Raw genomic sequence first — 13,811 nt, forward strand, 5'->3', positions numbered from 1 at the left:
TGATCATCCCCCCGGCCTCGATACCAGCCCCTCCATCTGCCAGGTTCTATGAAGCTTGGCCAGACTCTTAACAGCAACTTACAAACTTGAGTGTTCGCAGAGTTGCTTGGAGAGAGAGCAGGTACCAGAAGGTAGCCCCAGCAGACTCGCCATTAGGGGATGCTCTAACAATGTCTGTCCTTTACTGTTAGTTTTACTTGCTTTCAGCAGTAGCTTCCACAGCATCCCTGCAATTCATGCAAGTAGTCCCTTTGAAATAAGTCAGTACTCACAGTCAGAGCAGCTGGTAGAAGCAGGCCCGATGTGAGACATCAAACTTGTCTGCTTTATACCCTAAGCTGCTAGAAGGAGAGCCTATGACTTTCAGATTAACAGTGAAAAAGCCAGACTTCCAGATCTGGAACAAAACCTAGAATTATTTTGGAGGGATTTTTTTTTTGGCCTCTGCCAAAGCACCAGCTCTGCAGAGCAGTTGGCTGAGTGGTTTTTTGAACAAAGTGGCTAAGCTAGATGATGATAGAGAATGACAAATACCCTTTCCTAAAGGCAAAGAAAAAGGGGAAAGTGGAGCAAGAAATCTTTGCACTGCCATTTAGGTTGCTATCCTCTCTCCCCGCTTCCCGCAACTCAACTGAAGTCTCTTCCCAGGATCTCTGAGCATTAGGGACACGAGTTTCTTGGGCTGCGGTCTTTGACTTTATCGGACTACATCTGTGGAGAGTAGAGAGAATCACTGGTGTGTCATCTAGCTGGAAAACAACCTCTCTGCAGCTATGTGGTTCTACCCAGAGAACACAATATAGCTCCTGCAATATGGTTTGTATTACTATACAATAAGACAATCCAGCTCTGGAGCCGGTTTTATCATCCAGCTTCAAATACATTTGTGTAAAAGGCCGACATGTCAACAGCCGTGATTAATTGATGTTTAGAAGAGAGAAACAACACGATCTATTAGTCACCCGTGAGGACTTCAACTAGGACCACATGCCCTTGCAAATAATACATGCCCAAGGAGAACAAGATGATTCTCAGGCAGATAATTACCTGGGGCCCCTGCTCAGTCCTGGCGTCAAACGGGTCTCCAACCAGTCGCTTCTTGGCATACTCCACGCTGCGCTTGACAAATTCTGGGTATATCTGCTCCTCCACAAATACTCGAGAGGCAGCAGTGCAACACTGGCCTTGATTAAAGAAAACTCCTTGATGGGCACATTCTACTGCCAAGTCCACTGAAAAATAAGCAGTTCAGAAGAAGGTTAGCAAGGATGCTTGTGGAAGTGTTCAGTCCTGGTTTCAAGTGTGCATGCTCAGCCTTGTTGCATCTCCCACTTTGCTCTTCTCCTGATCTCAAAACCTCCTTGAAATCCACTTCAAGGCCACCCATAAATTACAGTGGAAGATAGAGCCCCACAGCTTTCCAACCAGAACCTTTCACTCCTACATGAGGAAGAAGCCCCTTGTGTCCAATTTTCTCCTGCCCCACCTCTCCTCTTGTGCTCAGTCCCATTCTGTCAGGCTTGTTCCCTCTAAGCAATGCCTTATTCCACAAGCAGGCCCAGCCAGGGTGGCAGTTTGTAGCCCTTGCCTTTGGAAAGGTGGGACTTGCCCTGTACATAGGTCATCAACTCTTATTGAAATCCATCACCATTGGGTACCTTTATGGCTTTAAAAGTCAAACCTTTCTGGGGCACTGTCAGTGTAACAATTAGGGACTTGAGCAGCCCCACTGTTACACAGTTCTGGGATGAAGTGTCCAGCTCAATGGCTGACTTAGCAGCTCGTGCTAGTACCTATGGTTTCACTTTCTGAGATCCTCTGCAATAGGACCGTCCAACTTCTAAGCACCAGGGTGAGCCACGGGACATGCACTGCAGATACCTAACCCCACAGATGTGCCAGCAAGCAATCACGGAGCCCCAGCTTCACCCTCGGCTCTCTGCACCACCCCCTGCACAGATGGGAAGGACAGCTGGAGGACAAAGGGAAAGCCCAGAAACTCTGGCTGCTGTTGGAGCCAGAGAAATAGGGAACGGTGGCCAGGTGGGAGCCCAGGGTCTGCAACTTAACCCCTTGCAGGCCATCAGTTGGACAGCCCTGCCCTACAAGGGCCTGCTGGATTAGGTTCAAACTGGTGGGAACCCAGTTTTCTGCAGGTGACCTGCAACTGCAAGTGTGTTGCAGAAACAGCTGCCTTGGTGGGAAGTAGCTGCAACTTCTCTGAGCAAGCCTGTAAACAGCCATCTCATTTGAAGTGGTCTTCATTGGCCAAATTGTCCAAACCCAGGACCAACGCAGCCCTTGACACATGTAGCCCTCTCTGCACTGCTGCCCTTCTGCAGGTAGATGGCCAAGCAGAGCACACAGCCTGACCTGCTTGTCTTGGGAACAACTGGCAATTAACTCAAATGAGCTGTGACGGACTATAGACCTACACAGCATCATCCCAGGGGAAATGTGTTAGTGACTTTTATCTTGCATACTTTGCAAATACGTACAGCAGGACAGGCTGTATTGGTTTCTACTCCACCCACGAGAACACAAAACACCAGCAGACCCGCCCAATGCCTGAAGAAGGGCGTTTGTGTCCGAAAGCTTGCAAAGAACAATTTTTCCAACTATTTAGTTGGTCTAATAAAAGATATCACATTTACCCAAAGAACCTCATCTGCCTATGTCCTTAGACCACCATGGCTACAGCCAACAACCCTAATAAAAGATATCACATTTACCCAAAGAGCCTTGTCTGCCTACAGCAGGGCAATAGATGTGCATGTCTGTAGGACCGTCAAACAAAAGGCACCCCATCCACCCCTGGTAGAAATGTCATGCCTGATTACCCTGAAGGGCCAAGTCAGTGGGTGCTGTAGCACTGGCAGAGACAGTGGTACAGGAAGAACAGGAGTGTATGGATATGACACTTCAGCAAAGTGGGCCAGCTGCCAGCAGGGAGGGCAGTGTTAGTCTGCTTCCTCTTCATATTGATCTACCCTTTGTTACAAGAAAGCCTTACTGGTATAGGGAGACCTACCACACCCTCTGGCATAACATGCTTGTCCAGTGTGCAGCAGGCTGGGCTATACTCTGTCACAGTGGTCCCTAAATACTAACAGTGGGATTGCAATGCAAGAAGCACTTACAGTCAGCATCTGCACAGACGATGCAAGGGTTCTTCCCTCCCAGCTCCAACGTCACCCTTTTGAGGTTGCTTTTAGAGGCAGCTTCCTTGATCAGTTTTCCAACCTGTCATTGGAATACACAGGGAACAGAGTTACTCCTCAGACAAACCCCAGAGCTACGTTAGGAAGGGCAGAACAGGCTCCGAAACTGCCAACAGTGGAAAAGGTCTGGTCATTCAAGGTGGCCAGTCCCTTTGGATTTGCTGGCTCTCGAAACAGGGGCACCACCAGGCATATTATAGGCCTATAGGACTGGTGCTGCCATTCCTTCACATGCGACAAAATGCACTAAAATGGCTTAGAAAGGAGCCAGTCTGGCACCATAACTGAACAGGTACAGTACATACTCACTGTGAAAACCTTATTATGGAATAGCAAGATCTCTCAGGGTGAAGTTACACATTACACTTAGATCATACTAAGCATTTACATGTGAAAGCTCATTAACTTGTACCAACTGCCTGCTGAGCCTCTCCAAGTTTCGCCTCTTCAGGCAAGGTTTAACTCTGGGCCATACTATCCAACTCAGTCTGTTTCATGGAGATAAAATGAGCAATTTGCAGTCCTCCAGCATCCCAGGATACACTGCTCCCAGTCCCTTCCCCCAAGTGTCCTGGCTTCTAGCCACTCCCCTGTTTGCAGCCCCCTAGTGGCAAGTCAGAGTTGTGCAGGCAAGAAACGGTATTAACCCATAACACGACTGCTCATGCTAGATTCTAACTTTAATACCGCTTAACGCTCCACAGATTTGGTATCATCTAAGTGTAACGTGTAACTCTGCCATCAGACAACACCTATCATGACTGGAGGCAGTGAGTTTTATGCTTAAAGTATGGATACAGCTGCTTTGTCATCATCTCTTACAGAACAAGGGGTATAATTATAATTAATTGTCCATCAACTTCAGGTTAGTCAAAACCACCTCCTCATTGTACATTTTTCCTATGAGATTCTCTCAGCAAGTCCGTCAGTCTAAAATTAAAATGCTTTGCTTCCATTTCAAACCATTTGTCCTCTGTTTCTAGCCTCTCTTCCTGACAGCAAAAGACAATCCTGACCAAAAAAGAGTTTCAGTTACATTGAATGAGAGTCATTTAAAACGTGTTTGCATTCTTTTGTCATCTGGTTTGCCAATTGGCAGGACATGGTGTTCCTGTCAGCCTACCAGTCTATCCCTCGAGATAGCAGTAACAGCATGGAAACTAATGTGCACTGTTAACCTTGTGACAAAATTAATTAAGGCATAATATGGTAGTTTTGTTCCAAATCAGCCAACTAACTGAACTCGTTGCTGAAAAGCATGAAGCGAGAAGGGAATATCAGGTAATCCAAGACTGATACTTTCTGTAACAACAGACAGAAGCACAATCACTTAAAAGCAAGCAGTTTGCTAGTGCATGAAAACCAAAGGTATAAATTGATTAGAAATACCTACCTGAGTTACTTAAATTGCCATTATTAAATGTAGAAGCCGAGCACCTCACAAGTCATTCTGCACTCGCACAAATCACGAAAGCAAAACACCAGGACCAAAATCCACACGTTAGTGTTGGTCAAACGCTCCCAGTGGGGTCAGCATTTCACCAAACCCTTAGAGCAAAGCACTGGAGAAACTACTTCTCTCAACTGTGTCTGTTTTGGTTTTTATGAGAAGTGAGTCCAGAAAGTGTTCAATGACTTCTTTAAAAAAAATTAAGTTAATAAGATTTGGGGCTGTGAAAATTAAAACAATCAATATTTCCACCTAACAATGTGTATATGTTTCAGATATATTACCCAATGACGCAGCAAATGATACTGAACATCCGCATGCTATGGATTTTGGTTGGCAGTCTTTGTGTAGAAATAAGTATGCTCAGTAGACTTCTCTGGGACAACCAAAAGTAATATACACATCTATGATAGCCACTAGATGGTACTGTTGTTAAATGCAAAACATTTGGCTGCCTTTGGAGTGTCAGAAGCAAGAGGTACCTTTAGTGCTGGGGAACGAGGCAAGAGGCACGGAGCAATTTGTCATAATTATGCAAATTATAATAAGCATGTGGTGAATGTCAAAATGAATGGGTTGGATCGCTCAGTGAGGATGCCTGTACTCAGGGAAAAGGAGTGGAAGAAATCCCAAACATGTCCAACATGTGGCATGGTAGGAAATGAACCTCACGTAAAATGTTGGGCCTTTATCTGAGTGCTGCCATTGGTCATGTAGCAAGTGAAGACACATCTGGGTATAAATTTTCTTGCAGTATGATATGGGCAGAGACTCAAAACAGAGTGGGGAGGGAAGGAAGAAATTCACACCGAATGGCAAATTTTGATTTGATCCATTTGCAACTTGCTCTCGCCCTCCCTCAGACTTTGCTGGCCAGTGCCCTGCTCAAAACCTCCCTGAAACTGCAAATAAATTCAGCAAATGGATTGCTTGCAACTGATGATTGCCATTTAATAGATACGTTCAACACTGGCCAAGGGTTACCATCTATTCTCCCCCAAACTGCTAGCTACAAATTAAAGCACTGGGAGACCAAGGCAGGATTGTGCCTCTATCTTGCACCTACAGCCAATTAGGATTCTTAGGGTGCATCTACACGTTGCCCTACGGCACACAGCAATGCGCTACGTCGCCATATGGCGTATGACAGCAACATAGCAATCACATGGGTCTACACGTGATCAGCAGCTACATCACCATAGTGGCACACTCGCCCCATTTTAGTGCACTGCTACAGGAGCGTAGCAGCAAAATCCAACCGTGCACCATGTGCACAGTGCAGTGCGGTGCTTCGGTACTTCCAAAAGGAAATACTAAAGCATAGCACCGTAGCAATGTCACCATAGACATGCCCTTAATGTGATATTTTAATCTCTTACAAATTTAATGGAAAGGAAGACTAGATGAAGGTGATGGTACTAACTATCCCAATTAAGTCAATGACAAAATTAGCAAGCCCAGAGACACAGCAGTAAAGACTTAGTAGGTAGTTTGCAATTAACAGGACAGCAGAAAAGTGTTTCTGAATATTCTTACTGGTAAACAGGACTTTACCTGTTGGACAACATTGGTCACTCAGACTTTGGCTATTTACAGCATGGTTTAGATGATGTGTTCAATCATTCTGATGTGACCAAGCTCTCTTACAAGCACCATTAGTGGGTGACAGCCTTCCAAAGACTTGGCAAAGTGGCAAGAATAAAGTTACAAAGATGGGCGTGTGAGATTTTCAAAAGCATTACAGATTGGCCTGATTCTATGACCACAAAAGTCAATGGCAAACCCTTTGGTGGTGGTGGTGGTGGTAGGCACAGGGGAGTAAGGCCAGTGCTGAGGCACTTCTGCAAAAATCTATATACAATCCCCAACCCTGTTTCTTTGAAGGCACAGAACCGCATTAAGTTACAACAGCTCAGTCTGGCAGGCACAGCCAGTTTTAGGAGAATAAACATTGTATTTCAGCAAAGATAAAGGCCAGTTTGAGAAGAAATCAATCACCTACCTTGGTGGAGCCAGTGAAAGCTATTTTGTCAATGTTATGATGGGTAGAAATGGCAGCCCCAGCTGTGGGGCCATATCCTGGCACTATATTTACCACACCTGGAGGGAATCCCACCTGGAAAGGAATCAAACATAGAAATGGGGTAGTAAGGACTACTTACAATCCCTCCTAGCATTCACTAAACGGTATGCTTATTCTGGATCTGAGGCAAAGCACACTAAATTAATTGCATGATGCTACTATTAAAGGTTTATTTTCCATCAGACTAACAAAGCATGCCTTTATTATTTTCCATGCAAGCATCTCAAGGAGTTATAACCTGCCCCAGGGAGTTCGAGTCATCATGAAAAGCCAACTCCTGTAAACACTTACACACACACACACACACACCTGATTTTACCCACAAGAGGGCACTCGTATTACGATCAAGTGCAGGCCTAAGTGCTCATCAACTCCAAAACATTAGCTCTGTAAGCAGCACACAGTATCTACACATTTGTCTACCAAAGACAAACAGACAATCCCGCATGAAAAAGGGCTTTCCAGACCACTTCCCAGTGATCTGTTTGCTCCCAGGTGGATTCGGTAAAGGTCAAACACCCTTACATAGTATCTGGAGTTGGCAGGCAAGTATAGGTGTACCCAAATTTTGCAGGTCTTTTTACATGACAGTGTTCTGGCCAAGTCTAACCCTCCATGCCAGCTACTCAGCCCTAGTCAATGGGTAACCGGAGGCAAACAATTGGCTCTTGGAAGTTTGTTTTGAATGGAAAGATCCTCAAGTTGACATTTGTGGTTCTCCAGGGGCCAGAGGGATTAAAGCAGTCAATAAGACACCAGGAGAGGATGGTGTTAGTGAGAAGAACACAAGCACAGATGGTAAGAAACCTGTGCCAGTTTCCACCACACTTACAGTATTTTTTTGCCACCTAGTAGTTTTTGCCAAAAAACACAAGTGGCCAAACTTTGGTAAAATCTGAGTGAAACAGGAGTCAGCGTCTTGGCCCAGCCAGTCTGGCTTTCTCTGCTCTCTGAAACTCACCACCCCTCAGAGCAGCACGCATTTCCAAGTTGGCTACACTCCATTTTTGATTGGGAAATGCAGGCAAACAACCTTCTCGCATAACACCCAGTCATCGCTCCGTTTCCTTTCTTTCTTGTCAATAGTGACACGGCTTTCTAGGGCTAATAAGGGAAAGACACCTGCACTTACAGGCTTCTTTGGATCGATCAAGTGAGACTCATATTTATTTAGTATAGGAGAAAAAAGGGAAATTATCAACTTGCAAGATACCCTGCAAAATTGCAATTGATCTTTGAGTAGTTGTTTTTTGGTGCAACAGATGACGCGAACAATTTGGTTTTTCACAGCCATTGTGACGACAAAAGGTAGGTAAATAGATTTTGTACCTGGACTGGTCAAGTCCCATGAAAATAATTCATGAAGAGAGGTGTGAGCAGTAGGTCCTTTTGGTTTGGAAGCCAAACAGAAGCAGAGAGAAGCAAAGTTTTGATTCAGATCAACCCCAAAAAAACAGACATCGTTATCCTCCATTCCCCACCCTCCTCAGACATGCACATGAGAGCCAGAAGTTTTGCTTTGGTCAGTACAAAGAGTTAAAGTTAATTCAGCTTGTTAATTGGGGAAAAAAAAAAAGATCAGTTCCAAGCGTTATCAATGCCATGTGTTATGACTTAAGAAGATCCCCTTATTTTAGGTTTATATTATGGTAACTTTGACTCAAACGTATCAACAGTTTCCATTTAACACATTTTTAATCTATTTGCCTGACTGTTAGCGATGGCTGGACAGATTGGTGTTTAAATAGGGAACATATTCAAAGTAGAAGAGTTGTTAAAAAAAATGGTTTCTGTGAGACTCCCAGTCAGTGCTACTGAAGCTGTGGCTGTTAAATATTGGTGACTGGGAAGAGATATGGCTTCATAGGTCCCAACTCCCAGTCTTACAGCCAAGTCATTTTGCCATCTCTGCATCTAATCCTCTGACCTCCAAAAAGTTGTTTCATTTTGGGCATGTGAGGTTTAGGATGTGAAAGCACTATACAAAGTACACTGTGGTATGAGTCCGTCTTTTTCCCCAGGCTCCAAGTAGCAAAGAGGGCCTGGGTACCTTTGGACCCCCAACATTTGGTCTGAGAAATCACTTACCTTAACTCTCAGGCTGATGCATATCCTGAGCTATGCCACATTACACTGAACATCTTGAGTGCTTTGGACCAGGGGTGCTCACCTAAGCATGTTGGTTTTCTGTCACTTCAGTCCTTTCCCCTGAACTAGATTTGGAATTGGCATCTCACCCTCATCTCAAATGCAAAGGGTGGGCCTTGTGCAGGGGTCCCCTGGTCCTACAATGAACCAAGCACCTGCAGTGTTGCTCTGTGAAGCTTGGGTTCTGGCAAGCTTGAATCCCAAGTCCAACGGACCCTGCATCCTTTGGGTAAGCAAAGTACTGCTTCTAGGTGGAAGTACTGATCCTAGGTTGAAGCTCTAGGTCAGGGGTAGCAAATTCACCCCATGCCAGATCCAGACCTTGAGTCTCCCTGGCTCATTGGTAGCTCAGCAGCTCTCTGGGCCAGATCCAGCTGCTCTAGGGTATGATCCCCACAGTATGAGGATTGGCCCATCACATTCTGGCTGTGAATGGACATCGCCCTTGTGGCATTGCAAAATGTTTTATGGAGGGACAATATGCAAGCGTATAGACATCTTTGCTGCTTGTCACACCACAAATGCCCAGAAGAGCTGGACCAACACCTAACCAACAGCGTGCCCCACTTGATCACAGTGGACATCTTTACAGTTATGGTGCACTGGCTGAATGTGCCACTGAAGAGAAGCAGTGCAGCCTACAGCCCTGGCACATAGGGACCCCAGGATCAGGAAGCCTCTCCTTGATCCTGGGGTTCTCATGTGTCACTTCCTGAAGGCCACGAGCACCCAACACTCAGTTGATTGTTGGCCCTGGCCTCAGTGCACTGGTACTTTTAACAACTGTGTAGGCAGTTCAGCTGAGTTGCGTATAAAGTTTTTAGACATCCCAGGCACACAAGGACCCCAGGACTGGGGAGATGCTCCCTGATCATGGGGTCCCCATGTGCCAGGGATGTCAGAAAGCCATGCGGGAGCAGCCGGCCTGCACATGCGGTTTTTAAAAGTCCTGGTGCACTGGGGCCAGGCCAATATCTGTTGCTCATGGCGGCGGAGGAGTAGAGAGCTGGTGCAGAACGTCTTCCCCCTGCTGCCCCCAGGACTTATGTTGGGACAGAGGCTCCCGGCAAGGTTTACAGTCCCCAGCAGGGAAAGCCTGGCAGTTTGCACCCCATGCAGGGAGCCTTTTATCACCCATGCCAGGCAGCCCAGCCATAGCTGCCAGGCACAGGGTTTTGACAATTACCCGATTGTCAGCCGCTGCCCAGACAGCCCCAATCTCCAACCAAACCCAGAGCCATCCTGGCTGAAGGTCAGTTTACCAGGGCCCTGCTCTTTAAACCCGCTTTGAAAGGCATTGCACCAATTTTCATTGCAGGACGCATGCTGGGTCAACCAGTACCGTGACAACTGTGACATCTGTTTACTGCCTCTGGAAGGGCCCCATGGTCCTTTATAAATCTGCATACAGGCAGTGCAATGAGGTACTGTAGTGGGAGTTCTGCGCATGAAACAGCTGCAGGACTGGGCTCCTATTCAGACGGCCTGAAGTCTGCTGCTAGTCCTCATGCCAAGTAGCATTCAGCTCTGTGATCACTCCCAGGCTTTCTGGGACTAATCTCACTCAGAAGAGTAAAAAGGTGGCAAAAAACTTAACCCCATACATTCTCACTGACCGTATTAGAAACAAACTACTTGAACCACGACTGACTGCACAAATTGCTTTATCCCCTTTAAATTACTGCAAGTCTTTGCCTGCTGCATACAACCGCAAGAAGCAAATGCCTGCTGTTACATACATGAGGCATTATTGAAGAGATAAAACAGAGGGGGATGAATCGATAAGGATAGACAGAGTAGTCAGGACTTGGGGTGGGAAAGAGAGAGAAACACACACATTTTCTGTCTCTTCTCATCTGCAAGACTTTCAAGTCTTGTTTGCAACAAGATCTTTGGGAGCTAAAGAGAGCTACAGCCAGATTTTGAACTGGCCCCAGCGCCAAAGGGGAACAGCAAGTTGCACGAGCCTACTAAACACACTGCTTAGGTTACTTACCTCCTTGATTAACGAGCCCATGTAGAGTGAAGTGAGGGGAGTCTGCTCAGCTGGCTTAATAACCAGTGTGTTCCCACAGCACAGTGCCGGTGCCATCTTCCAAACAAGCATGAGCAATGGAAAGTTCCACTGAAAAGCAAAACATTGACCAGTTAGTGTTCAAAAGCCATGTATGCATGTACCTCTCTGCAGCCTTTTCCTCCTGCTTCTGAGATATCTACCAGCTAAAGAGAAAACACTGTTGGAAGGACATCCACCGTTAGAGCACTGCATTTTCTTACAGTTGCGTGTAATGTGTTTGGATGGGTTATAAAAACCACGTAACTCCAGGATTTTCCCTGCAGCAAAAGTTGTTAGCAACACCCAATTTAATCCAGTCCTACTTAGGGAGCGCAAACCTTCGCATTAACTAGTCCATTCCTAAGGACAATTTCTGACCCTGTTTTGCACAGGTTTTCAGGTGCGAGCTGAGCTGGTGATAGATTGACCCTGTGGTTGGCATCAATTCCAGGTCCACCAGGACGCTATGCAATGTCACAAATGCACGTAGTACAACAGTGACGGTGCATGGGATGAAACTGCTTTCTGGAAATCTCTAGCTCTCTCCCATATTGCTGTATTGACCATGAAGTATGGAATCCATGCAAGATTCCTAGTTAAGAACACAAAAATAAATAAAGACTGTTTTTTAAAGTATCCTCTGAATCTCAAGGACTTGTATTTAATTTGAGCTTGCTTCTTTTTAACTAGTTTTCTTATTCCTGTTTAGGATTCAGAACCCATTCATGTTGGTTCTCTCTTTAGCTTCATTCCTGGTCATTCGTATTTGTATATCTTGGAATCTGAGCAAGAAGTGGAAAAAACTAGCTCAGGGTGATAATCAGAGAGTTCACTTGGCAGCAGAATAGATTTCTTCATTAAAAATAATTAATGTTGCTTTAGGGAGGATGGAAACCAGCCAACCATAAAGGGGACCTCTTGTCAAGACTCACGCCAAGGACCTTCAGTTATCTACAAAGAAGCCAAGTACGTTAGGAATCCAGGAATCCACACTTAACATTAGTAATGGGATGTCTACAAGATGAGCGCTACACCAGCACAGCCACCAAGAGACAAAGCAGAATTTCAAATCCAAAAGAATGGTATTTCTCAGCCTTTTCCATATGGGGACCAACTTTTCTCCCCACAAACTCCATCACATCTAACTGGGAACTTTTCCAAGTTAGCAACTACCGGCCACCTCTTGCAAATCCTCCTGGATGGGGCCAAGGTCTCAAGTTTCAAACCTGCACAAAAAGCAAACCCATAATATGGGAGCATGATCCTAACCTGACAGGAAATTCCCTCCCCTTGGCTGTGCTTGTCGTACATGTGAGGACTGAGCAAGGCAGCCCGACTTTGGATAAAACAGAAGTCAGCACGTTATAGTAACGCTGAGCTGCTATAGGAGATCTGTGGACAAAAAGCACCAAAGTGCTTTACAAGGAAGGTCGGTATCACTGGCCAAGTATAGGCAAGTCTCAGTAAGCTGGAAGGATCATTTCTTAAATGATTAAATAGTTGATTGAGATTTAAGCAATCCCAAGTGTAAGAGGATTCTTTCAGTATTGCTTAATGAGGGTGGGGCGGTAGATCCTGGGGTGCCCTTTACTTACAAAAGGTGATTTTCACCATAAAAAGGTTGGAGACCACTGCCCTGGAGGGCAGAGCTAGGATTCAGTGAGACCTATACAAACTGAAGTATTGGGTCAAAAGAAATCTCATGAGGTTCAACAAGGACAAGTGCAAAGTCCTACAATCCCATGCACCAGTACTGGCTGGGCAGCAGCTCTGCGGAAAAGGACCTGAGGGTGACAGTGGACAATAAGATGAATAGGAGCCAGCGATGTGTCCTTGTTGCCCAGAAAGCTTATGACATACTGGACTGTATTGGTAGGAGCGTTCCCAGCAGCACAAGGGAAGTCATTATTCCCCTCTATTCAGCACTGGGGAGGCCACATCTGGAGTCATGTGTGCAGTTTTGGGCCCCCCGCTACAGAAGGGATGTGGACACATTGGAGAGAGTGCAATGGAGGGCAACAAAAATTCTTCAGGAGCTCGGGGGCATGACTTCTGAGGACAGGCTGGGGAAACTGGTCTTATTTAATCTACAGAAGAGAAGACTGAGGGGGGATTTAATAACAGCCTTCAACTACTTGAAGTGGGTTCAAAAGAGGTTCGAAAGAGACTGTTCTCAGTGGTGGCAGATGACAGAACAAGGAGCAATGATCTCAAGTTGCAGCAAGGGAAGTTTAGGTTAGATATTAGGAAGAATTTTCTCACTAGGAAGGTAGTAAAACACTGGAACAGGTGACCCGGAGAGGTGGTGGGAGGTTTTCAAAACCCAGCTAGACAAAGCTTTAGCTGGGATGATCTAGATGAGGATGGTCCTGCTTTGAGCAGGGGTTGGACTAGATGCGACCTCCTGAGGGCCCTTCCAACCCTCACTTTCTACGATTGTATTATTCTAGTTCCAAGCATCCAAAGTGAAAGAAACTATTTTGACTTCGTTTGTTTGGGGGGTGTTTAAAAAAAAAAGTCACCAGATGAGACTATATTAAATTTCACCTTTCAAAGGCTCCCATTTTAATAGTGAAAAGTTTCACTAACTTTTCACTATTAAAAATTCACTAACCCTGATTTGGTATTTTCATTTAATACAATGCTCCAAGCAGAATTCTACTTAAATCAAGGAAATGACACATGAGTTTGGGTAGGCAGAAGGCAAGGCATGGTGGTACCTTTAGGGCACTTTTATATGTGCTCTGGGGGAGAGGGGTGGCACTTTAATTAAAGCAGTTCTGAGAGCCACTCTAAAGCGCCACAGCATCTCCTCTATCAGCATGCCCACCCTTCAAAATGGTGGGGGGGGGG

General features: G+C 45.6%; 1 protein-coding gene across 1 annotated transcript in view; it reads right to left on the minus strand.

The window, feature by feature from the left end:
• ALDH1A3 (aldehyde dehydrogenase 1 family member A3) overlaps positions 1-13,811 on the minus strand; it is a 66,335-nt gene that overhangs the window by 26,993 nt on the left and 25,531 nt on the right. Inside the window, exons 6-9 of the mRNA XM_019504000.1 lie at positions 10,899-11,027; positions 6,674-6,787; positions 3,141-3,243; positions 1,048-1,232 (exon numbers count right to left, since the gene is read on the minus strand). Of these exons, the coding sequence (XP_019359545.1) occupies positions 1,048-1,232; positions 3,141-3,243; positions 6,674-6,787; positions 10,899-11,027 (531 nt within the window). The remainder of the gene's footprint in view (positions 1-1,047; positions 1,233-3,140; positions 3,244-6,673; positions 6,788-10,898; positions 11,028-13,811) is intronic.

The sequence above is a fragment of the Gavialis gangeticus genome, unplaced genomic scaffold (genome assembly GCF_001723915.1).
Source record: "Gavialis gangeticus isolate Ggan-Ray unplaced genomic scaffold, GavGan_comp1, whole genome shotgun sequence".
Lineage (NCBI taxonomy): Eukaryota > Metazoa > Chordata > Crocodylia > Gavialidae > Gavialis > Gavialis gangeticus.